We start from the raw sequence: 26,957 nt of genomic DNA on the forward strand, positions 1-26,957 counted from the left end.
GAATCATTGAAAGCCTTTTTGGTTGTTCTTGTTTTCAATAGCCGCCGGAATGCGGCCTTTTAACCGTGATTCTATAGAGGACGAAACGATCTTATTCCTTTTTTTTTTTTTCGTTCTGTATTGGGAGATCCGGCTTTGTCGTGCAAGATACGCCGAGATGTATCTGGAAAGATTCCAAGCGCTTGCGTCTGTTTCCAAAATGGTCGAATTTGTGCTGGCAACCATTGCGGATTTATCTAGATGTTTCTTCAATGCAATTTTCCGAATTTCTGCACGATATCGCCTATATATAATCTGGACTGTATTAATCAAATTGACGCACTTTTCATTGATTTTTGAAAGCCTTCAACACCGTAATTCGTTCTAAATTAATGTTTAAACTAAATCTTATAAGAAACCTGACTCTATCGCTTGGATTTCAAATATTCTAAATGCGCGTTCACAGTTAGCTACAGCCCTGCTCCGTCATATGTTGTCCCGGTATCTTCCGGAGTACCACTGGACTAGGTTTTAGGACATTTGTTATTTTTACTGCACATCAACGACCTTCGAAAATCCGCATTTATGCTGACAATTGCGTACTGTTGACATCATTAACACTTCAAGCGATCATTCTCGCTTAGTAGAGTGTTTTTATTTATTGGTACCTCAAAGGCCCACTTCGGGGGTTACATGAGGGGCGGGCTAACAGATCATTTCATTAGTTCGGTGATGAATGACTTGAAAGATTCATGGATGGGCAAAAACTTCAGCGATTAGCCAATTAAATTCCAGTGGGTTCAGGTTTAGGCGCGAAAGTTTGAATAAGAGGCATTGCTGGGCAACATTGTCGAAAGCTACCGTGAAAGTTGGCAGATGAATTTTAACTTTTTCAAAAAGGTTGTACGTCTTCAAAGTTCGCTTAACAAAACTCGTTGCTGGGCTAGTAGGTGAAGCATGTTTTCGTAAAAAGATATTAAGCGCTACACAAAGACACGGCACTGAAAGAAAACACAGGACGGACGCTGACTCCGACTAATTTTATTGAAACAGATTCATCCCACATTTGTACACCAATCAGTGAACGAGAGCGCATGCCTATAGGAAATTACCTGCCAGATTCAGAAGAGCAGGTACATTCTATTTTCTATTTATTATTCTATATTCAATGTCTCGCAAGGAGATTGATGTGGTGCTGATGCACGTGTCACCCCTTTCCTTGATAAAAAACGCTTCTGACAATTCGCACGCTAATCTATCCTTACTTTTTGCGCAGAATTTTGATGTCCTTAAGTCGTGGCTGACAGTGATTACCGTTGTCATCTTCGCAAGAGCGACGCTGGTAGATTTTCGCAGGAGTGCGACACATTACCAAGTGAACGTTCGTGTACACAGCGGCCAGTTTGCCCGACATATACTTTGCCCCATTCTAGGGGGATTTGATAAACCACACCCGTGGCACAATGCACGTACGGCTTGCAGTGTTTCATGCCACAGCCTGACTTCCCAGGGCCGCCACTGCAAACCTTGGGGCAAATCTTGGCCAATTTACTTGGCGCCGAGAAGACCGGCGTAGTTGTTTCCAACTCTATTTAGGTTGTGGGACACCCTATGTAAGTAAGGTATCACCACTGGCCTGGCGTTGCTACGTTGTGGTCTGCGCGCTTTCTTTGGCCTCCCTTTCATCTTCTGCAAAAGTGACTCGGTCGGGAAACCTTGCTTTGCGTAGTCTAGAAACCTCACCCTGGAAGCCCTCCTGCATCAAATGACGGCACGACTTGAGGAGGGCGGATTCCAAAGAAAGGCTCGCAATGGGGTTAACATCTTTTGAGTAGGCCGAATCAAATGGTAAAAAATATTTCCTTGCTCTCGGGCGGTAACACCAGCAAACACACCCGTCTCCGAGCTTGATGTTGAAGTCTAGGAACTGAAGGCTACTTTGTTCAGGCAACTCGTGCGTAAACGAGAGCCCTTTGCCATGTTGCCGGAACTTCTGTAAAATTTCCATAGCGACTTCTTGGTAACCACCTGTATCGCGTCTCGACATATCTAAAGTCGTCGACATATGTAAAAATCTTTAGGACTGTTCCGTCGTCAATATGTGAGGCCAAAATGTTGTCAATTGATGAGAGAAAAATGCTACACAAAACAGGAGCGACACATGAACCGATGAAAATGCCCTGGCGTTGAAAAAAACTTCGATTGTCAAACTCAAATAAAAGTTGCGTTAATATAAAACTCTAAAAGTGACATAAAATTGTCGATGCCCAGGTCGGCTGCCTTCTGAAAGGAAATTACACCGTTTGTCTCAATACAACTTCGAACAGCGTTATACAGGTGATTATGTGAAACTCAACATCTACTGAAAAAGCGTATCCAATGCGCTGCTCTCCTTCCAACATGCTAGTAACATGCAATAAATAAATAAATAAATTTTATTTCTGCCTCAAAGATATATGGACAGAAGAGCTGCAGAAAAAGCTGTAAAAATACAGCTTGACAAAGCACCCATTTTACAGGCAACAGCAGAAGACAAACAACGACTCAACTTCTGGTGTCGTATAAACGAAACAAAAGAACAAAAATGTAATGCTATACATCGCAAGAGCACTTTAAGCGTACTGAGTAAACACAGGGATAAAAAGATTGTTGTTACATATCACACTCTCATACATAAAATATAGGATACAGAAGCAAAGGCTTATTTTGGCACAACTAAGGATGAAAATTGTTCGGAGCTACCTTCTATATACATCCTACGCAATACCTTATGAGTACAAGTGAATAAGTCAAAATGTGCAGATGTATAAGCGTTCAGAAGGGAAGGGAGTGTGAATTTCAAACGTTCTTGCCCGGAGTTTAGGCGTGCTGTTGGCACCATCGGGTTGTCTGAAAGGGTAATTTGTGGTTTTCTCTTGCAAGTTTGCCAATCGTCGAATATGGTTTGCACCATTTTTTATTTCTGTTTTGTAAGAAATGCTCAACCGGTATCGATATAATTTATGGATTTGGACCACACCGGCTGCAAGAAAGAGACCTTTGCTGGGTGACCCATAGCTGACATTGAAGGCGTAGTGAAGGACCCTTTTCTGCAACATGTGTATTTTGTGAAGACAAGAATGTGTTGCAGTTCCCCATACAAGATGACAATAATTTACGTGAGAATAAAAAAGTGCGTTATAAAGAGTTAGTTTGAGTGACGCCGGAAGAATGTGCCGTCTGCAACCAATCATGCCCACTACTCTAGCCAGTTGTTTGACAACGTGATTTACATGATGTTCCCATGACATGGTTGAAGAAAATATAACTCCAAGGCATTTAAAATGATTAACTATTTCTATAGGTCGAGAATTATATAGAATATAACTGTGAGTAGAAACCGGCTTGTATTTCGGGCGAAATATTACGGCTTTTGTCTTCTTTTCATTCACGCGCATATCATTGGATTTCGACCATTTTTCCAGCGTGACCATTGTTGTATTGCAAGACACTATTAGATCCTGAATGTTTTTCCCAGCAAAAAAAAAAAAAAATACTCGTGTCCTCAGTGAATTTTTGTTGTCGCAAAAGGGTCTGAAATTTCTAACTTATTTAGGTGCTTCGGCAGGAACCGACTAATGTGTTGCTGCCAGGTGCCTTTTTCGCTAATTATTGTTCTAAAAGGTGAATCAGGTTTATGGGCTTTAACAGCAAAGAAAACGAGAAATTCACTCCGGAGTCGACGATAGCTCTTGCCAGGTTCTGGAGATCTATGAACTTACACAGATCCGCTGCCTTGCCCTTAATGCGGGTGGCGGATGGCTTGACGGTAACCAAGTTCTTCGATATCGCTTGCATGGCTTTTTCATTGTAGCGGCCCTTTGGTAAGACGACGAAGCACCCTGCCTTATCGGCTTGCAGAAGAGCCAGGCCATTATCCTTGCAAAAAGCAACAACACTGCAAGCCGTACGTGCAGTGTGCCACGGGTATGATTTATCAAATCCCCCTAAAATGTGGCAAAGTATTTGTCGGGCAAACTGGCCGCTGTGTAAACGAACGCACGAACGTTCACTTGGTAATGTGTCGCACACCTGCGAAAATGTACCAGCCCATTGTCGCTCTTGCAAAGATGACAACGGTAATCATTGTCAGCCACGACTTAAGGACATCAAAATTCTGCGCAAAAACTAAGGATAGATTAGCACGTGAATTGTCAGAAGCGTTTTTTATCAAGGAAAGGCGTGACACGTGCATCAGCCCCACATCAATCTCCCTGCGAGACACTGAATATAGATTAATAAATAGAAGGCAGAATGTACCTGCTCTTCTGAATCTGGCAGGTAATTTCCTATATGCATGCGCTCTCGTTCACCGATTGGTGTACAAATGCGGGATGAATCTGTTTCAATAAAATTAGTTGGAGTCAGCGACCGTCCTGTGTATTCTTCCAGTGTCTGTGTCTTTGTGTAGCGCTGAATATCTTTTTACGAAAACGTCTTCAAAAGGTGTCTGAATATAAGTACCTAGGAGTTATTTTTACAGGTAACTTATCATGGTCCAAACATATTTGATTTCACATGTAATAAAGCCCTCAGAAAATCAGGATATCTTAGACGAACATTAACTCAGGCTCCAAAAGAAACCAAGTTACTGATTTACAAATCATTAATCTATGCTGTCCTTGACTAGGCTTCGTCTGTATGGAATCCCTAATAAATAACCGATATAGATAAGATTGAAGCCATCCAAAAGAAATCATTCGTTTTCTGTTCCTTTGTTACCAGTAGGTAAATTTATGCTTGCTGTTAAAAACATCTCTTAGCTGTTCTTGCCTTCTCTAACATGATTTCGACTTATTTAAGATGTGCTGCTATGCCTTGTATTTTTGTTTTCTTTATGCACACTCCAGAAATAGCCCTCTCGTAGAGCTGCGGTATGTATAAATCAAATGAATAAATAAACTTGAGGTTGAGGAGCCCAGCGGGAATTTGTAGTTCGGCGACCGCCGAGCAGGCTTGCTGCTATCGCCACCACCGAATCGCTTCTTTTGCATGTCAGCCCAATAAATAATTTATTCCAGCGAAATCTCAGTCGATTAAATTGTTGCCTCCACTACTACGTACCAATGTCATCAAGCTTTAATTGAGTTCATCTACTCTTGTATTTCTATCATTATCCTCTGGACAACGCGGCACCCTGTGAGTGAGGACCTAAGAATGAACTGAGACCACGTCAGCCCCGTCTTCACGGCAGCACTGACCAGAAAATCTGGTGCTGGAGTCCGTGTCGGTTTCGTGAGCGAAACGTCACCTGGCAGGTGGTAGTAGGCACGTCAAGTGGCGCTGACTGGCCGGCGAGTTGTGCGACTTCTCCTCTCAGGCCACACACTTATGTGTTCGTATCCGCTCCATCTATGTCGGGCTGTCTTTCATAGCTTACGGCCGCAGGCAAATGAGTATGCGTGAAAATAGAAGAAAAAAAATATGCGAACGAATCAACGCTGCAAGTGGTTCCTATATCACGTCCAAGTGTCAAATTCGTCTGAATTGTGTGCTAGGACACAGGACGTTTGAATGCTGTGCCTATTTTTTTCCACAGTGCATAATCAGACTAAGCCACCGTCTCTGCTTAAAAAAAAAAAATAGTAACGCTTCTTTTTTAGATCTGAGTGAGCACCCTCGCAGGGGCATGATCTCAAGCACAGGATTCGTCACTTTCAGTGACTATAGGTAGCAAATTCCAATAAACTACCCGCAAGCTCCTGCTAAGTTATTCTTATGTGATTGATTGATTGATGCGGGCAAATTGGTTAACTTCAACCATCGGGAGTTCTTCGACACGCAGTCACATACTGCACAGCATATGGGCCTCCATCGAAAGGTGCTGCCGCGGCCGGGATTCCGGACCAAGGCCACGGACTCGAAAGCCGAATGCCACAGCTTCTGCATGTTTCAGCAACGGGCAACGGTCTGCAATACGCAGAGAGGACTTGGCGAAATCGGAGTAGTATATATAGCTAGACTTTTTTTTTTTTTTCGTATAGCTCTCTGCACGTACATTATGTGTCGGCACGCGTATGCGGGCAATAAGGGGATCGTCTACACAGCGGCTTTTGTATGCATGTACGGGTGCCCCAGAAGTGAAACGTAACACAGGCCTGTTGTGAAAAAAAAAAAAAAAAGAAAAAAAAAAAAAAAAACCTCCCGATTAATTTCGTTGCACTAAATGCGACGTAGGTGCACTATCTCCGCTAACGATTGTGCTGCCTGGGAAATCAAGGTTACGCATTAGGGGGATGAATTTTATGGATAGTCAGGAAATGTGAATGATTCCGCCCTTTCGACTCCACTTAAACGGTATTATGAGGAACCCTTCGAGGTATTTCGTTATAATCGTGTTTTCCGTTACAACCGTATCCTTCCTCTCGCCCTATACTAGGCGAAAGGAATAGAAGGGGGAAAACGAAAGAGTAGAGGGAGCAGAAGAATTAGCGGCCAGTGCGCAGTAACAAGCAGAAATAACAAAAGAGAGAGGGGAGGGGACCCGCAATGAGCTATTGTGCCGCTCAAGCCTGTGTCGACCGGATCGTAAAAGTAAAGTAAAACCTGAGCGTGCAAATACAATTGCAGCTAGGTTAATTTTTCGGGAAATATCCGAAACGAAAATATAGTTTTGAATATTTCGCTTTCATTGAAATGTCATTTTGGGAAATATCCTTATAAACGCGGCAACATGTTTACTGATTTAATGGAGTCAGACAACATCAAGATGCTGGGAAGCGCGTGAAACGATTACTCGGTCCAATATTTAGGGGAATTCTTTTGGCTCATGTGATATGTGGTGGTAAAAATTCATTTTCTCTTCCTTGAATAAATATTAGTTGGAAGTTAGCTGTGCGCGTCTTCTTTCTCTGTCCTTGTCTTGGTGCGCTACATTTTGTTTCTGTCTGATCAAGCTGTAGTTTTCCTTTGTACGGCTGCGCTTAGGTGGATATCCTTTGGATATCAAATTACTCCCTTATTACAAATGATTACTCGTGCCGCGCCCTTGTCAGTATTTTCAATGTTCATGTACAAATAAGGAATACGTTGTCGAGTGCGTAAAACCATCTGGCAGTTATAGAAAAACTCGACACGGTCATAAGCTCCGGTGGCCTAACCCGTGTTTTACAAACACTAACTGCCGGAAATAAGTATACCTTCTTTTTCACCTTGAGTTCCCGTGGAACCTCAGCTAGTCTTGAAGTTAGCGATTTCGCGGCAAAATTGTATCGTCATTCTTGCTATTCACAGCGTCAATCGATATGCGAGCTGTTGTTTCTCAGCATTTCTGACAGTTCCTCACGTACTTGTTACGCACGCGGCCACTCCGTGTGGGCATTCGCGAAATCAAGAGCGTCGCGAAATACACATATATCGAACCACCTTCGCTCAGGCGAATTCCGCTCTTTACAAAATTGCTTCAATAGCGCGCAACAATGTTATACATGGCGGAACACGCGATCGTTTTATAAGCTTAACTACAGCCAATGCACTCAAGCCGGGGCCACCCCAAAACGTCGCTCTTAGATGAAAGGAAAAACCGGTGAACGTACGCAAATTCTGCCACCTGATACGTGGCGACGGGAACGACAAATCGCTAGCCAGTCATAATTGTGCCCGTCACTAAGAGCAAACGTAGTGAACAATCAGCTTGATAGCCTATAATTCCGAATAGTGTGACGCTGTCCATCAGTCTGTGCACAAAACACATTGCACTCAGAGGGGAGACTAAACTGGGTCGCCCCGCAACGCCATAATTAGCTCGATCACAGTGTCTGATATAATATATTCTTGCGAGTGACAGAGGTAAACTCTCCGACGACTCAGTAGTTTGCGAAGATGAGATTCTGGTTAGCCCAATCACATTTCGCGGTGCTCTGCCTTGAGCATATGTCGCTTCCCCAGCAAACCATGCCGGTCTTAAACGTACTACACCAGACCGAAATAAACGGCACCTGCATTCGGAAAAGAGCACCTCGGCATGAGCCGCTAGTAAGCAACTAGCCCGGCCATGTTTACACGTGCTGTGAATGAGGCCTGAAGTACGTACTGCACGCTAAAGCGGAAGAAATGTTATGGAGCATGTTTTGGCTTTTGAACTGTCCTCGTGCGCTCTGCAGGGGTAGTGTTCCGAATTCTTGGCGCACACGAGCGACACTTGCTGGAATATGGGTACACATTCGATCTCCTTGGACACCTCCCCGGGAATTGAAATTAAAAGAGGAAAGACAGAGATGAAGCGGTGGACATTATTGGTATACTCATCAGTGCCTTACTGAAGAGAATGGCACAGGGTGCACTATCTTAGTAGGGAAAAATCACGGGTATACCGTAAGTTCCGCTAAGGTAAATCGTGAGAGAACTTTTATCGTCAAAGCATGTTCCGCGTTACTTTGGCCTTGACTGTGAGTTCACCAGCAGGTTACATATTGACCATTGGAAGAATAACGTTGGAATTAATAATACTGATAGAATTTCGTCCATCTCAAAAGGTCCAGGGAGCCGCAGTAAAATCTCCAAGGCTGGTGCCGAGTGTTAAACCGACTGGACGCCGGTGTAATACCCTACAGTATCACTGACAGCAGAATAAAGGATGCTTATTTGCACAAAGGACACGTATACAGCGGCAACGTTCACGACAGCAAAGAAAATCGCGAACCACGTTTGAATCACGCACGGTAGAATGCCGAAGAGCACGACCACGCGTTCATGATAACATGTGACCTCCGGAGCGCTCAGAGCGTTACCGGCAACACAGTTCATCGCTCACCGGCGTAGTCCGCACAGCCGGCGTCCCACGGACAGGCTTCGTTCACGTCGCACGGACCAGCTACCGTTGCCAGGAGCGCCAGCAGCGACCACCGCAGACACCACGACGCGACGAGCAGTCGGCCACTGAGATCGAGGAACGCGACCATGGCCCCAGGCCGGGCCCCACGCACATGGCTCTGGGCGCCGGGAGCGCGCCTTTTTCGCAACAGCCCGCTCCGAACACAACTCCTCCAAGGCTGGTGCCGAGTGTTGAACCGACTGGACGCCGACGAAGCCCGAGCTGCGCTCGGAGCGCTGGCTGGCGTCGCAAAGCGTCGGTCGAGGGCGCTTTCGCAACGAGCAGGCACGCCTCTCTCCGCTCCGAACTGTTCAGGCTATGCCGTGCCACAACTCTGCCCCTGTTTCTCCTCTCCTCAACCCTCGGTCGCGTTTTCTTGCCTTCTTTTATATCCCCAGGAGCGTTCCCTAGAATGAGTGGGCGTGCACCCCCTTGTTCGAGAGGCGATAAGGATAAGCGGAAGGCACGGTCTCCATTCGCGCTTACGCACGCTTGCGATCGTTGAGTGAGCGGCGGATGTTGCGAGCTTTCAAAGGGGCCTCGGCAGAGTAAAGCTTGAAGAAAAAATATGCGCCCCAAGAAAATAAGAAGCGTTGGATCGGTTATCGAGGATTCAAGCGATACATGAATTTCAGCAGTGCTGCATGACCCCGAGGCGAGCACGGTAGGACATGGAGTTTTTCTTCTTTCTTTTTTTTCTCTCCTCTGGATGGCAAGGATAGCGCTTGCTACGTTGTGATGGCCCAACCCTACGGAACAACAAAATAATTTCGTCCTGAAATTACGTCCAATTGAAAAATACATATAAAATTCGAGCATGCTGGTGATAATGACCTACGCACAAGGTGCACAGCTCCTAAACATTAAAGTGACTCGATCGAAACCTAACCTCTCATCCCAAATCTCATCCAAAAAAATTAGCTTTATGAAGGAATAAATGTTCCCTGCTAAGCCCTTCGGATCTAGAACTTGCAGCGTGTTTCTTCAAACGCGGTGCGAGCGAGTGAGATTTATTCAAGGTCAAATATAGACCATATCAATTCTCTTCGAAAATAAGTGGCGATTCGGAGCCTAACGAACGCGATAGCCGCGAGTTGGGGAGTTAATGGAATGCGCTTTACACACACTTTTTCTTGTACCCATATGGGACTCATCAGGAGATCCTTGCAATCGGGTGTCGGATTACAATGCCGATTTGCATCGTGCATGTTTCGTCTCTTGCAGCCACATCCGCAAACCGACATTGCGCCAACCCACATGGACAACGACAGTGTTCCTTCCGGCGGATTGCGCGTTCCCACCGGCAAGGGACTGAGCAGCGAAGGCACGCTCTTCTGCGCTTTGTTATTCGACGCCTCAACCATCACGTCTGGTCACTTTCAACAGCTTCAATAAACGGCTCTGCCTGATTTTTATTTATTTTTATAGGAAAGGAAAGGCGCGGCAACTGTCTCACTTGTTTTTTATGGACACCGCGACCGCGCCGTAAGGGAAGGGAGTAAGGTGGGAGTGAAAGTGTAAAGAGAGAAAGAGGAGCCGTAGGGGAGACCAACGGGGTAATTCGACCACCTGGGGATCTTTAACGTGCGCTGACATCGCACAGCACACGGACGTCACTTCCTTTCGCCTCCATCGAAACGCAGCCATCGATGTCGGGATCGAACCAACACCTAAAGGCCTGCTCACATCCTCCTCTCCCCAGCCGTCTACGTCACGCTAGTTGTCCTTTTTCCCAACACCGATGGCGCTTGGACGGTACACCATCACTCACAAGAATGCTAAATTGGGCGAGTTGGTGCATTCGCATTTTAGGAAAACGTAGCGCAAAGAAGACAAGGACAAAAAAAAAAAAAGGAGACGCACACGAGCGCTTACTCACAACTGATGTTTTATTAGAAAAGCTAACAGAATATATAGGATACAAAAAATTATCAAATACATCTAATAAAGTGGTGAAATTGACAAAAAAATAAAAAAAAAATCCTTCTTTTTTTGTCCTTGTCTTCTTTGAGCTACGTTTTCCTAAAACACCATCACTCCCGTCGCGTGGCGTTCCTTGGCGCGCGTTCAAGTGTGGGATTGCAGATGGCAGGAGCGCTAGGCAAAATCCCAGTGAGGACTTATGCGCAACCCCGTACCCCATGCGCGATGAGGAGCCCCTGCAGTTCGACGATGACCTTAACACCTACCAAGATATCCTAAATCATTACAAATTAGGCAGATCAGTACTACCAAAAGCGTGTAAGCAACTCACCAAAAGCGAGGAGGTTATGTGGCGTAAGCTACAGACTGGAGTATTCCCGAACCCCCAGCTTTACAGCAAGTGGCACCCGGAAATTTTTAGCCCCAGGTGCAAACGTTGCGATGGCATAGCGGACATGATCCATATGATATGGACGTGTCCTAGATTTGGAGAACCTGACCGAACAGATGAGTCCTGGGAGGCACTACTTCTCAAGCAGGACGAAAAAGGGCAACGAGAAGTCATCCGTATTGCCCTGGCCGCTGCTAAGATCCAAGGGATCCAGGTCGACAGCTGAGGGGGAGGACATGGTTGGGACAGAGCTTCGCCTCGGTTCCTCACCAACCTTTTGACGGGTGCAATAAATGTTATTTCTCTCTCTCTCTCAGTTAAATAATTTATCAATTACGAACTATAACTTCAATTAGCATAATCAAGCATTTTCTGCTCATTCTGAGCAGTTCGACACGTTTGAACCGCTTTTTTTTTTTCATTTCGATAAATCAGTTCATCAATTTCGCATTAACTTTCTTAATTAGCCTCATCAAACAGGGCCTTTTCATTCAGAGCAATTTGACACCCTAGAACCTCTTGCTTCCTATTCTTGATTGTTTTAATTATTTCAACTAATGATTTGATCAATTGCACATTTCGGTTTCTTAATTAGCTTGTTGGTTGTTTTCCTTTCGTGTTTTTTTTTTCTTTTGTCTACTGCTATTTAGTTTTCCCACATCTCTCTGTCACGCCCTACCAGCCCCAAGAGTAATAAAATGAATAGAAATCAAGCATTGGCTTTTCACTGTGACCATTTTGGCACTTTTGAAGCCTTTGTTTTTCAATGATTTCACTAATTGATCAATTACACATTAAATTTCCTTAATTAGCAACAACAAGCATTAGGTTTTTTATTTTGAGCATTTTTTATCATTCTGAACCCACCTTTTTCCAGTTTTTCATTTTTTAATAATTTTATTAACTCAATGATCAATTAATTACACGCTCTAAATTTTCTAAATTAGCAGCACGGCTTGAGATTCTTAGCATGTTCAAGCCATTGAAGGCCCCTTTCGGCAATCGCATATCACACACTGATCGATCATCAAACACTGCAACCTCAAATTGCCATGATGTATACTTTTTTACGCAGCCCCCAATTATTTTCGACACGCGATGCCAACTGCTACTACTTCTACGACGCCGATTGCTTTTTCGGCCGAACGAGCTGTATAAGCTATTATTTTACAATGCGTCTTTTTTAATCAACACCAAATGTCACAATTAGGTCGCTTCTGCAAGCCAGAGAGGTAGCAAATGGAAAATTTAACAGATCCGGCGCCCTCACGCCATAGCTGGCTTCCGTGCAAAAGCAAAACACGCACAGAACACTCTGAATAGGCGTGTCCCGCTACTTGCGTGCACCTAGGCTGCCTCTAGTACAGCGCAGAGCGCGCGCCGCCTCTTGATTGCACGACTCACCATGCTTTCGGTCACGGCGCCGCGGAGTGGCGGCTTGTTTAAACTGGCAGTGCTTACAAGTAGCTGTGGCAACGGATCGTGGTCGGATTTAGGGGAATCCCGCAAGGTGGAGTAGATTTGTGATAAGGAAGTAATTACTTATTCCGAGGAAGTTGTATAACTCTCCTTTGTAGCCGTATGGCTGCGCTTGGGTGGATGTCAACGAGCCATTACTCCCTTATTAGCAGTGGTAACATCCTAACTCCCATTACCTTTCCCTGCGACTAGCGATGCCACAGGAACCTGCGCTCAGATGGAAGGTTACTGTCGAGGCTAGCAAAATGACTTTCGCGACTCAGTTCCATTCGAAATGCATCGCATTGATTTCCAGCGCACGTTCAATAGCCTCAAGCGGTTGAAATTATTCCGGAATATCCACCCCCGGATAAATCCCTTAGTAAAATCCGGCAAGTGACGTGGAGGCAGCTTCAATCAGATGCCTTGCCTGACCCTTTTAAACTATCCCTGGTTAACCCAGGGCTGTGCACCCTCGAATTCACGCTTTACGAAGCCAAAAAGGCCGACTCAGCGCATATCCTACACAGGTGTCCTGAGCTTCAACCCAAAGCCGAATGGCTATTATCTAACCCACTACAATTGGAGGCTGCGGTGACCAGTTCCGAACCTGTGGTACAACTGCGGGCGATGAGCTGGGCTTTGGAAGTCGCCGAAAGACATGGTCTGACGACCACATCATGAAGCCAACGAAAATAACCCATTGATCATCTGACAAATATGTGTTTTTCTTTTCTTTTTTTTTTTTTTTTTTACGGAAATAAAGTTTTCACCCACACCACCGGAGCAGCCCGCTACGGTATCAAATCGGCATATCGGTATCTAGTGTATACTGAAATGTTGCATCAACTAGCCCATCAAACCGACAAGAAATTGCTGGGGTTCAGCTTTAGTTAAACCCGGTAAGTTGCGTAAGCAAAGCCGACGTAGCTTCTCTTTCTGTTCTTTCTTCTTCTTTTTCATCTTTCTCTTTTTCAATTTTTCTTTTTCTTCTTTTCTTTCTCTTTTTCTTCTTGCTCTTTCTCTTCTCCTCCTTCTTTTTTTTTTCTTTTCCTTCTTTTCTTCTTAATCTTCTGCGCCGCTCATGGCCATGGAAGCGCCCCTACTCGGCAGCGGCGCCGCTCCGTCTGCGGCGCACCGTTCATGCTCGACAAGCAGTTAGCGTTCCAACAGCTTCTCGAGGCCAACTAATGAGGCGAAACTTCGTCAAGCCTCAGTATGGTTTTAAAAATCTACCCCTTTGGCTGGCACATCCCCGCCTTCTCAGCTTTCTTCAATAGCCTCTCCAGCGCCAGACGCCCCGCAAAACCAGAGAGCGCCTCCTTCCGCAACGCAGATCAATTGTGATTCGCCCACCACCATATCAGTCGACACAGTATCTGCAGCACTGGCCGCTCTCACGAAATGAGTTGACGCTTACGAAGAACAACAAGCCACACAAGAAAAGATTTTAACACAGCTTGCAATTGTCATGCCGTAGCTTACCGTCCTCGATACCATTAGCAGCCAACTTAATACCGCTGTCACACGGGCATTTCGAAGGCCCTCGAACCGACTGCCTATCGACTCGAAGGCCTTCGAAAGCTGCCACACGGGCGTTTTCAATGACCATTGAGTCGATAGTCTATCGAGTCAACGGAACAGCTCAGAACTCTATCGAGATCTCGAAGGCCTTCGAACGTCGCGCAAGGTTGCTAGCGTTGACCCGAGGAGCGTCACGCACACACGTGCACAGCGCGTTTACGATACAAAAACGTGAATAAGCGTTATTATTGTATATCTTTAATTTACGCGATAAATTATTAATACCCGTAATAGTTTTAAAATAGTATCGCTCTTTTTTTTAGGCGTATTATTTATGTACTCTTCTCTACTACTATCTGTAGCATGCACCGCCGAGAAAAACAAACACAATGAAAAGCACAGTCGTATGAACGTCAACGCGTTAAAAAAAAAAAAGAAAGCTGTCCTTGAATAACAACTAAACACCCGCAGTTACTAAAAAAAGGTAACAGTTATATTTTATTTTGCATTTATACAGAGATTTTAGTTCTTTAAGCAAAACCGAAAGCAACGATAGTAGCGCCATAAAAGTTTGGCGCCAAACACCAGAACTATTTCAATAGCCTTCGAGTTTTGCCGTGTAGCAGCGGCACAACTCCTTCGAGTTCGATCGCGATTGAAAATCTCAAAGGCTATCGACTCAATCGCCTTTGAAAATGACCGTGTGACTAGGGTATAAGCTCAATAATGTTCAAACGCAACTCACAGCCGAACAACAGCTTATACGGAATGATCAGGTTCACCTCGCACGACGCCTAGACACTCTATACGGCCCTCCCGCTCCAAAGCGTCCCAACATAGCTGCGGTCGATAGACATCCGCCTTGCCCCACCGACTAACATGGCTATCCCCTCAATCGAAACCGTACCTGATGTCCTTCAGTGGAACTGCCGAAGCCTAGCAACCTGTGCGCACGAACTCAATCTCTTGTTTGAGCGCATGGGCTGCCCCCCAATTATCCTTCTTCAAGAAACAAACGGAACCTCACCTGGACTACGTCACTACAAGGCACTTTATTCTCCAAGTATTGTGCATACGCCTCGTTACCAAAACGCCTCTGTAATCCGCGCTCAGGCTGCTATATTTATTCATAAAAATACTCCCCATGCCCAACTTGACACCTCCGCGTTCTGTTCACCGCACCAAGAAATCGTCGCAGTGCGATACAGCCGCAAACATCTTGTGATTGTCACAAGCATTCGTCAGACCCCACGCAAAGCCTCACGAAGTCAGTTTTGACTGGATACGGAAACATCGCGACGCTCATCCTAAAGACGAGATGCTCATTGGCGGGGACTTCAACGCGCAGCATCCAACATGGGGTTACAGCCGCTCCAGTCTTCTCGGAACACGTCTGCACATCACATCCACAGAGGTAGCGGGACTATACCTCGGCAATGACAGCGATTATCCGACACGACAAGGCATGCATCTTGGTCAACATGATACGTCGCCGGATCTGACCTGGCACTCGAACAACATTATCCAAGATTGGCGATGTGGCCCTGAAACAATGGGCAGTGATCATTACCCTATATGGATACAGCTCCAGTCCAATCTACACCGCTGCAAACGAAATACCCATACCGTCAATGGAAAAAACTTCAGACAGGCTTTAGACGATCATCTCGCCGAACTGCCAGTCGAAACACTCCTTCAACGCGCCCGTGATTCAGCCACTGTAATCACGCAAGTAACAGAAGACGTTCCTGTATCTGACCCTCACGTGCTTAACCTATGGGAAAGCAGAAAACAAGCCGAACTCGACTACCTCCAATCTAGAAGAGAATACAAAAAGCTTCTAAAACTTCGTCGCCTCACTGCTGAGGCACGCCGCTAGAGCAAACGCCCTAGCAGAAGTCGATGGCTTGACTTTTGTAGCACTTTATCCTATAGGACCAACACCAGCAAGCTGTGGATAGTATTCCGGGCCATGAACGGCAAGCGCAAATCCGCAAATACCGGATAAACGTTCTTCTCCTCCGCACTAGTCACACTGCTACCGAGCTTGAGCAGGAGGCAGCCCGCACTTTCTTTCCGCAACTCGCCTCACCACCCCCACCTGACACCTATGCACCTGTTCCATCCACAGACTCTACTGGCATTAACGCCCCCTTTAACACATTTGAATTCGAATATGCTCTTTCCTATAAGTTAAAAAGAACAGCGCGCCCGACAAAGATGGCATCACTCGGAGCATGCTCCGGAACTCCAGCACACCTCCAGTGCTGGAGTCATCAACCAGTACTGGGATACGGGCTGCCTACCACCACATTGGAAACACTCGGTAGTCCCCATTCTCAAGCCTGGAAAACACCCCACGCACCTTGCCAACTTGCGACCCATCTCTTTAACCTCAACCGTCTGTAAGCTAATGGAATGCATGGTCACCAGTTGATTTACACATTACCTTGAGGCCTCAAATTATTTTAACCTGTTCCAGACTGGCTTCCGCCCTCAGCTAGGAACACAGGACAGCCTTTATCTTCTCTACACCAACCTGAACAGAGCACGTCGATGGTGCAAAGGCCGTCCTGACATACTCGTAGCTGTTGATTTACACAAGGCATTCGACACCATCAGCCATCAAGCCATTGTCGACGCGCTCATCCACACTGGAGTTAGAGCCCGCGTCATCAACTTTGTGAAATCCTTCCTGAGTAACAGAACCTATGAAATTCAAATCGATACCAACTACACGGCACAACATTTTACAAACCGCACGGGTGTGCCTCAAGGCTCAGTCCTTTCCCCCACCTTATTTAACATCGTTATAGCGAAAATCACATGGAAACTAGACAAAATCGATGGCCTATGGTTCACAATATACGCGGACGACATCACGCTCTGGACCACGTATCGTAATACGGCTCGAGAACAAACGGAGACGCTGCAACTAGCACTAGATACAATCAAAATTGAACTTTATTCTACAGGCATGCGTCCATCCCCGGAAAAAGCTAAATTTCTGATCATACATCCGCCGCCTGGCGGCGTGGACGTCAACCTTCACTTCGGCGGTCAAAGCATCGAACAACCCCCGGAAGGTCATCTCCGGATGCTTGGCGTTCCCATCAATCAACATGGTACTGCTAAGGATTGGATCCAACAGCTAAAATCTCAATGGAAGCCAACGCTCCACTTAATCAAACGGCTCAGCAGCAAGAGTGTGGGCGCAGGGACGGAGGTAGCGCGTCGCCTCACCGTCGCTATTCTGCTCGCTAAGCTCCGCTACGGTGCACCTTACTTTGACTTGACCGCAGCCAATTACAAGAGACTTGGCTTACTTTATAACTCTCCCTTGATGGTTATAACTGGTCTACCCGTACACACACGCATCCCGGAGCTTCATAGATTCGGATGCACTTATTGCTACGCATCGAGCCAATGATGAAACTCGCCTGCGTCACACACCCAACAGGCATCGCCTCCTCACTCTAATCTTTGACGAAGCAAACGTACACTTGCCCATATTGGACCACCTTACAGCACCATGGACAGAAACATTGGTAACGGATCCAAAATCACTTCCAACAAACACCAAAGGGCCAGGAAGGGATCACCGACATCGCCACATAATTGATACACAAGACCAACACATCGGTCTCCGCATTTATATCGACGCCGCCCTATATTATGGCGATGACACCGGCATCACATTCACCACCACATTCAGAGTTACGAAGACTGGACAGCCCCAATATACCAACGCCAAGCGCAAGCTTAGTGCCCTGCTAGACTTCATGTCGGAGTCTGGCGCGTTCAATCTCACCTAACCCACCCCCTTCCCCTCTAGGCCTCAGGTCATCCTCATAAATAAAGGTTTTTGAATGAATGAATGACAACTAGAATATTTTCCAGTGAAGCGAGCGGAGGGGGCAGCGCCTTGCTACGCGCGTCACCGAGAGTGTCTCCTGAAGCGGCGGTGCTGTTGTCGACCGCTTTTGAAGGCGGCGGCCGGTAAGAGCAGTACGTTACTAGGATCAGAGCACGCCCGACGGCGCTTCATTTTTGCGCTGGCTTTTCGTTCAGTGTGGTTGCATTGCACGCGTGTTTTGATGTACGTGTATTAACTTCTTGCAAGAATGAGTGCAAAGCAACGGCTCAACCACTGCTACGCCCCAGGGTGCAGCACAGGATACACAAAAACAAAAAATGCGCGAAAGGTGCCTGCTGATCCTGAGCTCAGATCCACGTGGGAGAGGAACCTACATCGAGCACCAGTGGCAACAATGCAAGATGCTGTAACTGCAATGCAAGAATCGCATGATTTTCATATCTCCAAAAGTTCAGCGTCAAGGGATGAAAACACCTTGATGACCAGCCTAACAGCAAGCTAGCTAAGTAAAATTGAGTACAAATCAAGAACACCATATAGTACTCGCTGTCAAGGCAAGGCTACCAAAAATGGTGCTGCATGCATCAGTTGCAAGTACTTAAAGGCCGCTGTACGGTTGCTTTTTAGACTCGCTCCGCACGTATGCGGACGCACGCTTTCTGTCCGCTTGCAGACGTGGTGCGGAAGGGGTGTTGTACGATCGTTTTGCTGATTGCCGTTCAGCCGGACGGTTCCAGCGTCCCGATTGGCGCCCCCGATCATCGCCTTCTGTCCAATAGCACGCTCCCTCAAATCTTAGTGTTCCCGGAGACTGTGATGGGGTCCGATTGATTAGATTGGGCGAGACACTGATGAAGCGAGCCTGTTAGTTAAGCCGCCATGTATTATTCCATAGTGGCCAACGGAGTGGTAACATTCGGCTAGATGCCGATTACAAACACTACCCTACCCTCCTTGGGGAAAGTTAAATGGATGTGCACACACTGTCACAGACCACTGTAGAAAGGTCTCTCATTGGCAAACAGTCACAAAGTCAGGTCTCAAAGTCAGACAGATGACGTGGAGGTTTTCTGTTTCTCTGTGGATAGCGCCGCGTTGGAGAACTCTGGTGCAATGCAGGTGGTGTAGGCAGGTGCAATATAGGAGGTGCAGGCTGGTTCACTACAGGTGGTGGATGTATAATGTCATCGCGGTCGAGTGGTGTTGTGGCTGATGCTTGTTTGAGGCCAGAGACATTCTTGAAAAAACTTGAGTTGCGCGTTATTACTCTTTTTCCTCTCGACGCCTTGATTTGTGATCAATGAATGCTTACAATGATATAAGGGTCTGGATCATAGTATGGAGTGAACTTGTCGCGTCTCTCTTGCTTGCACAGGACTCGTTGACCGATAGAGAAGCGATGTGGTTGAGTATGTCTTCGTGCGTCAGCATGATGTTTGTTGAATGCCTTTTTCTCGAGCGCGGTTGTTTTCAACCTTGTTAAGTCTTCATTGTGCGAAGGAGCTTCAGGGTAGCATGGCAGAAGATTCTTCATTGGTCTGCCAAACAGCAGTTCATATGGTGATCTTCCTGTTGTAAGGTGTTTGGAAGATCTGTATGACACAGGAAAGTGTCAAGCTCTACTTTCCAATCTGTGTTCTCAAGCTGCCTTGTGTGAACATGCTTTTTCAATGTTCTCATGAACCGTTCAGTTTCACCATTAGCTTGAGGCCACAAAGGTGTGATCCGATGGTGTCGAAATCCTAACTCTTTCGAGAGTGCAGCAAATTATCTGCCTTGAAATGGTGGTCCATTGTCAGTTTTTACCTGTGCAGGGATTCCGAACTGGAAAAACACTCGTCGCAGCAAGGGGAGCACATTGTTCGCACTCGTGGAATGTGTGACTTGTACTACTGGGTATCGCGAGAAGTCATCTATTACCACCATAGCGTACTTTCCATCTGGGAACGGACCACAAAAGTCAACCGAAATTTCCTCCCAGGGACCATTGGGTGGTTCAGTGATGGCAAGTGGTTCTTGCTTTGCTTGGGGAACGACTGCTTGACATGGTAGGCAGCTTTTAATCAAAGTGTGTACTAGTTTGCCCATGCCTGGAAACTAAACTTTTTCTCTCAGCATTTTTTTTTTTTTGACAATCCCTTGATGACCCTTGTGGGCGAGCAACACTGCTTGCTTCTGCAGGCTAGTGGGAATAACTAGGCGCATTCCTCGAAGGACGATGCCCTCAGGTGTTGTTGTTAGTTCAGTCTTTATGGAGGCAAATGGCTTCAGTTCAACTGAGACCCAGCTGCTAGGTGTGGGATGCTGGATAGCACTGACAATTGTAGCTGCTGGTCTGCTTTAGTTTCTTCAGCAACTTCTTGAACTGAGAAGGCATTTGGGATGCTGTGGCACTGGATGAAGTTAACGTACTCGTTGGGTACTTTGTCGATGCGGGCATGTATTTTCCTCTCAGGAACCGGATGCCTGGAAAGGTAATCGGAAGGACTGCTACTTCCTGCGGTGTGCTGTACATCAAACTTGTACTGTTGAATGCGTAGAGCGAGGTGCTCAATGCGGGCAGATGGTGATGATCTTGGGTTTCCCAGTATGCTCACTAAAGGCTTTTGATCAGTCAGCAAAAGAAAGTGAATTTCACAAAGATAAAGGCGAAAATGTTCCATTGCACATACAGCTGCGAGCATTTCACGTTCTATTTGGGAATAGCGGCTTTCAACAGGTGTGAGCGCTCTACTTGCATAGGCTATCACTGCAATGTGTTCACTGACACGTTGTGTGAGGATAGCACCTAGTCCATGTGGACTTGCATCTACTACCAGTTCTGTCGGCTTGGATGGGTCAAAGTAAGCAAGGGTGGATGCATCAGACATGGCTTGCTTTAAGCTCTCAAAAGCGTTCTGCTGTCGTTCTGTCCACTCCCATGCAATGTTCTTCAATGTCAGTTCACGTAATGGCTGTGTGAGGTCGGCTAGATTTCTCAGGAATCTGCCTGAATAGTTGATCACGCCTAGCAGGCTCTTTACTTCTTGCGATGACTCTGGTGTTTTGATTTGTAGGAAGGCTGCTATTTTCTTGGGATCAGGACGAACGCCGTCAGCTGAGAAAATAAGTCCAAAGAAGTTCAGTTCTGGTTGATGAAAGACACTCTTTTCAGTTAAGTCCAGCTTCTTGGGGTCGCTGCAGAACTGCTTTCAATGAGGCGTCATGCTCCGCTTTTGTTTGTCCGAAAACAAGGATGTCGTCACTAACATTCAGGACATTGGGGATGCCATTGAGCACTTGGTGCTTTGAAAGATTTCAGCCGCACTGCTGATGCCAAAGTTGAGACGTTTGTAGCAAAACAAGCCAACATGTGTCGAGAAAGTTGTGAGCTGCCTTGAAGAAGTGTCAAGTTCCAACTGGTGATATCTATTCTTCAGGTCAAGGTTGGAGAATACTGTTGCTCCATTTAAGGCAACAATGATGTCATCCACTGTCGGACACAAATGTCGTTCACGTTGAATGACACTGTTCACAACACGCACGTCAATGCAGATTCGAATTTCATCAGGCTGATGTGGTTTGGGCACAATAACCACAGGGGACACCCACGGTGTAGGTCCGATGGCTGACTCTATGATGTATTCTGACAGGAGGCGTTCAAGTTCTTTTTCTGTGGCATCACGTAAGGCAAACGGAATACGTGTGTGGTTGTGCAACAGGTTGGACTGAGTCGTTCACAAAAAGGTGGATGTGCTGGTTTTTGAGTGTTCCAACTCCACTAAACAATTTGGGGAATGCTTCCACGACTGACTTGTCACCTGGATTGTCAGAAACTTGGTACGTGATCTGGACAAGCCCCAGGTTGCTTGCTGCTGTGAAGCTTAAGAGTGGTGCACAGTTTCCTGGAATGACAAAAATGTATTCTACAATGCACTTATCTTTGTATCTCATTGTAACAGAGACTTTGCCCAAAAGTTCCAGTGGAGACGTTGATTTGTATGGGAACACTCTGATGGATGTTTCTTGGAGATTCACATTTAGGCGACAGCTCTTGAAGTCATTTTCGCCAACAATTGACACTGTAGAACCCGTGTCGATTACGAAAGTGACTGGCACATTGTTGACAGTAGAGCCTTTGGAGATGAACTTGCTTGAGGGGAAGTCATGGCATGAGGGGAGGGGAGGCCGACAAGGTGGGCCATATTTAGAAGGGCATCACCAAAGACGCATTTAATCTTTTTTGCAAATATTATACGACAGCCTACTCTGCCCTCGAAGTATGTCAGCGGTTTGAGCAAGCTAAACACCGTCGTATTGTTTCCCGCTTCGACGGCTTGCCAAGTATAGCTGCGAAGCCTTTGTGCGAAGACGAACGTCAGCTTCAACTCTGGTCAGCGGTCCGCGCAGCCCTCTTTCCAACCCACCGTCGTAGCTGCTGCGGCTCCTACTGCGCCCTTCCCGACGCGGTGCCGCTACCACTACCGCAACCCTGAAGAATCGCGGACCTCGGACAACCGACCAATCTGCTTCAACTGTTCACGTGTGGAGTGGAAGTGGCGCCCAAACGCTGAAGCCGAGGCGCCGCCATCTTGATCAGGGCAGAAAGCGCGCGCACGGCATAGCGCACGCACAGTATTGCGCACCAGTACAGGTCGAGTTTTGCATGCGCTTTTGTTAAAGCCTACCGGAAGGTGATGGTGGGCTCGTGCGTTGCATTCGGCTGCGCCAATCGCGTGAAGCAGACGCCGGGAATAACTTTTCAAGTGTAAGTACGCCGAACACGACTTACAACTTGCTTGGAAAGAGGAACCACGAGGGGAGCCTAATATGGGAGCTATATTAACGCTATTGCATCATACCCTTTATCTATAGCGCGAATCCGTAGGAGCACTAGATGGCATTGTTAAAGACATGCCTGAGGATTTATACTGTACGTGGACCTTTGTTCGTGAATCCCAGGTTTCCCAAAGATGCCGCCCAGCGTGCAGCCTGCATGGGAGCGCGCAGTGCGGCGAGTTGGCTGGACACCCAAGAAAACTGATGTTCTGTGTTCTGTTCATTTCGAAGCTAGCTGTTTCGATAGAACAGGACAAACAACGAGGCTGCGAGCAGGCAGCATTCCCACCATATTTCCGGAGTTCCCAGCCTATCATCGGCAGCCAGTAAGTACGAATAATGTTTCGAATTACTTCCAGTTCTTAGCTCGGAAAGTATTAATACATCAGCCTCACAGCTGTCTCATTACTGGTTCCTTAATTACTTTACACGGCTGTAAATATGGAGAGAGCAAAAGATGTAACTTTGTCGAACGTACTTTTTTCCTGACAGCAAAAACGAAAGCGAGCTCCTCCAAAGTCCCGGGCACCGACTCCATCACCTCTGCCTGCAGTTTACGAAGAAGCAACACAAGTCATCTCAGAGCCATCTTCTCCGACGAAAGAATGGTACAAGCAGAAGGCACAGCAGTCAGCTGATGAGGTTCAACAGTTGAAGAAAAAAGTGAAAATACTGCAGCAGTCCAAACGAAGGTTATTAAAGCGCTGTGACGATTCCAAGAATTTTATCGGTGAACTGAAGAAACAAAAACTGTCATCAGAGAAAGGCCTTGAGGTTTTTGAAGCTACCATTTCATCTGATATTCAGAAGCTTCTTGCACGAGCCCAGGAGAAAACGCACGCTAAGTATCCCCCGGAACTTCGCGCATTCGTCCTGACACTGCGCTACTACTCTCCAGCTGCTTATGCGTATGTGTGACTGAAGTTCAATAACGCTTTGCCATCTCAACGTACGCTGCGCGAATGGTACAGGTCAGTTAACGGCGAACCAGGTTTTACCTCTGGAGCTTTTGCCTTCATGAAGAATATAGTGCAGAGCCGAGCGAAGCCACTGCTCGCTGCACTACTGATTGACAACATGGCTATTAAAAAGCATGTACAACTTGTGGGCCACAAAGTGTTTGGCTATGTGGACCTTGGAATTGAAACCTCGCACGACAGCTTGCCGGAAGCCACAAATGCTTGTGTTTTTATGCTTGTGGCCATGGATATGAGGCTGAAATTGCCACTTGCATACTTTTTCATAGATTCCCTTTCCGGATCTCAGACAGCTGAACTCGCAAGAGAATGCCTCCCCAGATTATCATCACTAGGCATCGAAATAGTTTCGCTTAACTCTGACGAGCAGCGTCAAATTTTTCTATGGCCAAGTGTCTTGGTGCGCAGTTGAACTGCAACTCGACGGCATTCGACATCAGTTTTGCAGTCCTCAGAAGATGCAGGAAGAGTACATGTCTTACTAGATGCCTGTCATATGATAAAATTGATACGGAACTGCTTAGGATCGGTTCCTTACTTCGTGGATCCAAATGGTTCACATGTGAAATGGCTATATATTGAAGAATTGGAAGCACTGCAACGACAAGAAGGACTCCACCTTGGCAACAAACCGAGAAAGGTTCACGTTGAGTGGGCTAAGCAGAAAATGAAAGTCAAATTGGCAGTTCAAACTCTGAGCTCATCCGTTGTTGATGCACTTGACTTCTGCGAGTTCACGCTGAAATTAGCGCAGTTCCAAGGGGCGCACGCTACAGCAGGATCCATTCGCATTTTTGACCATCTTTTTGACATTCTCAACTCTAGGAATCCTCTAGCACGGTCATATAAAGCCCCCCTTCGCAAAGAGAACGCAGCCACTTGGAAGGCATCCTGTCACACAGCAGAGGCCTATATAAGAGGGCTCAAAGATGCTGCGGGACGACCGATGATCGAAGGACTGAAGAAAACTGGATTTTCAGGCATGCTCATTTCCATTCAAAGCGTGACAGCTATTTTCGACACTCTGGTGGCTACTGGCAAACTCAGGTACTTGCTGACACATAAGATGTCACAGGACCATTTGGAAACACTTTTTGGTTGTGTAAGAGGAAGGGGTGGTTACAATAACAACCCCACTGCCTGTCAGTTCAGAGCTGCATACAAAAGGCTTCTGATACAGGCAGAGGTCACCTCATATAAAGCCGGTAACTGCTCTAAAGATCTAGTGACAGTGTTTAACGGGTCAAGCACCGTAACTTATGCCGAATCGTCGACACAAATCGTCGAAGCCTGGGATAACGATCACGACTATACAGATCGCGTGGATCTCCCAAAGAGCCTGTCAGAGTTCGCTCGAGCAGTAGTTCCCTACATAGCAGGGTTTGTGGCCCGTAGAGTGCGCCATGCGACTTCATGTGAGGAGTGCTGCATGGCATTACAGTCGACCGAGTGCCCGGCTTTGGTAGCCGCAAAAAGCCGAGGCGGTCGATCTTGTTGCATCATCCAAGGATGTCGTAAAGATATGTAACATTGTGGAAAAGGGCATACGACTTCTTCAACAACAATGCAAAGATGTAAAAACCCTGCATATAAGATGTCAAAGTATCTTGGCAGAAGTGGTGACAACTGTGTTTGAGCAGGCGCTGTTTCGCGAGCTTGAACCTCACCTTTTGGACTGCGACCCCCTCGATAATCACATTTACGTCCTGTCCAAAGAGGTTGCTAACATGTACCTGAAAATCAGGGTCCATTACATCGCAAAGATGATTAATGAAAAGAACTGCAAAAACAAGGTGAGGCAAGTGCTCACCAAAGAGATAATATTCAAGCACCAGTGAAGCATATCCACGCTTTTTTACCTGTAGTCATCAGTGTCTTTCCATTGTTCAGACGCATGAAAAAGCTCGCCATTTCTTGCAGCCCGCTAAATATAAGACTATATTCAGTATAGTCCTCCTCTGGTTGTGGCCCATTCTTCAGATCATTTTTGTTCTTAACAGAAGCTTATAGAGATAACTGCTGCGTCAGTTATGTTCAGTTTTTATTCGAATACTAAAGCTGCTCGCAGACAGAGTGACAACGAGTAAAATCAGAAAACTCAACTGCGATCAAGAGAAACAAAATAAGGTTTTATTTTGTTTTTGTCGTTCTTAGTCACCGTGAGTGTTCTTGTTTACAGAAAACATTTTTTGTACTCTACCAGCTGATAAAAATGGCTTGCCGATTTGAATGGACCACCGCGGAGTTGGTGGCGGCACGTGAGCAAAGATTTCCCTCAAGGAATCTGCCACACGCAGCCGCCCAGAAAAGTGCCGCGGGGCAAAGTATCCGAGAAAAAGAAAACCTTAAGTGTCCCCATAATGCGAAAAATAGTTTGATCGTCGTAACGAGCGGTAGCGAACGCTTCCAAGCCTCAGCCACCTGATCTCTACACGCAGCGCTTATCCGCGCAAGCGCCTTTTGCCCTGAGCAAGATGGCCGCCGGCCGCGCAGTCAGGCTTCACCCGGTCGCATAGGCGGGTACGCGGGACCTCCGCTCCAGCAGTATTATCGTATTATATAACCTCCTTGGTTCCGCCACCTCGACCTCGCTACTATACCGATCGCAACGCCGACTATGAATCACACCCAAACTCTCTCCGTAATGCGCTCTCTCGTGACTTTACCTCGCCAGCTCCGCGTATGTCCAGCCGCTCGCCCATTCCCCAGACCCGGCGCCCTCGCTCGCCCCAACCTCGCCGTTCATCACCCCCTCACTTCTCTGGCTCTCTTCTGGAAAACTGACCAATGCAGTTACCGGAGGTGACGCTGCATTGACGACCCGGCCTAAAAATACTCTCCTGACCATACCTGATCGACGCAATCTTCTCGACGTTTATGTGGACGGCGTACCTGTAACCATTTTGACATTGGTGCCCAAGTTTCTGTCCTTAGTTCATCCTTTCGTCGACGTCTGGAAAACGTTTTGACCCCGCCGCTTCCTCCGCCGTTCGTGTCGCCGATAGCAGTGCAGGTGCTGTCGGTGGGATGTGCACTGCTCGTGTTAGTATTACCGACCGTACTACTCCTGTGCTGTTCCCCGTTATAGACAGCTGTCCTCACCATGTGATCTCTGCATAGTTTTTTTGACCGCCCATGCTGCCCTTATAGGCTGCGCCA

General features: G+C 46.6%; 1 protein-coding gene across 2 annotated transcripts in view; it reads right to left on the minus strand.

Annotated features, from left to right (window-relative positions):
- Positions 1-26,957, minus strand: part of LOC146180228 (laminin subunit alpha-1-like) — a 206,396-nt gene that overhangs the window by 164,967 nt on the left and 14,472 nt on the right. Inside the window, exon 1 of one of the 2 annotated variants that reach the window (XM_084579438.1) lies at positions 8,771-9,173. The exons of the other annotated variant lie outside the window; for it this stretch is intronic. Within the exon in view, the coding sequence (XP_084435564.1) occupies positions 8,771-8,918 (148 nt within the window). The 5' untranslated portion in view covers positions 8,919-9,173. Of the gene's footprint in view, positions 1-8,770; positions 9,174-26,957 lie in introns of those variants that run through there. 2 annotated transcript variants of the gene reach the window in all.

The sequence above is a fragment of the Amblyomma maculatum genome, chromosome 9 (genome assembly GCF_055883805.1).
Source record: "Amblyomma maculatum isolate TAMU_Amacu chromosome 9, ASM5588380v1, whole genome shotgun sequence".
Classification (NCBI taxonomy): Eukaryota; Metazoa; Arthropoda; class Arachnida; order Ixodida; family Ixodidae; genus Amblyomma; species Amblyomma maculatum.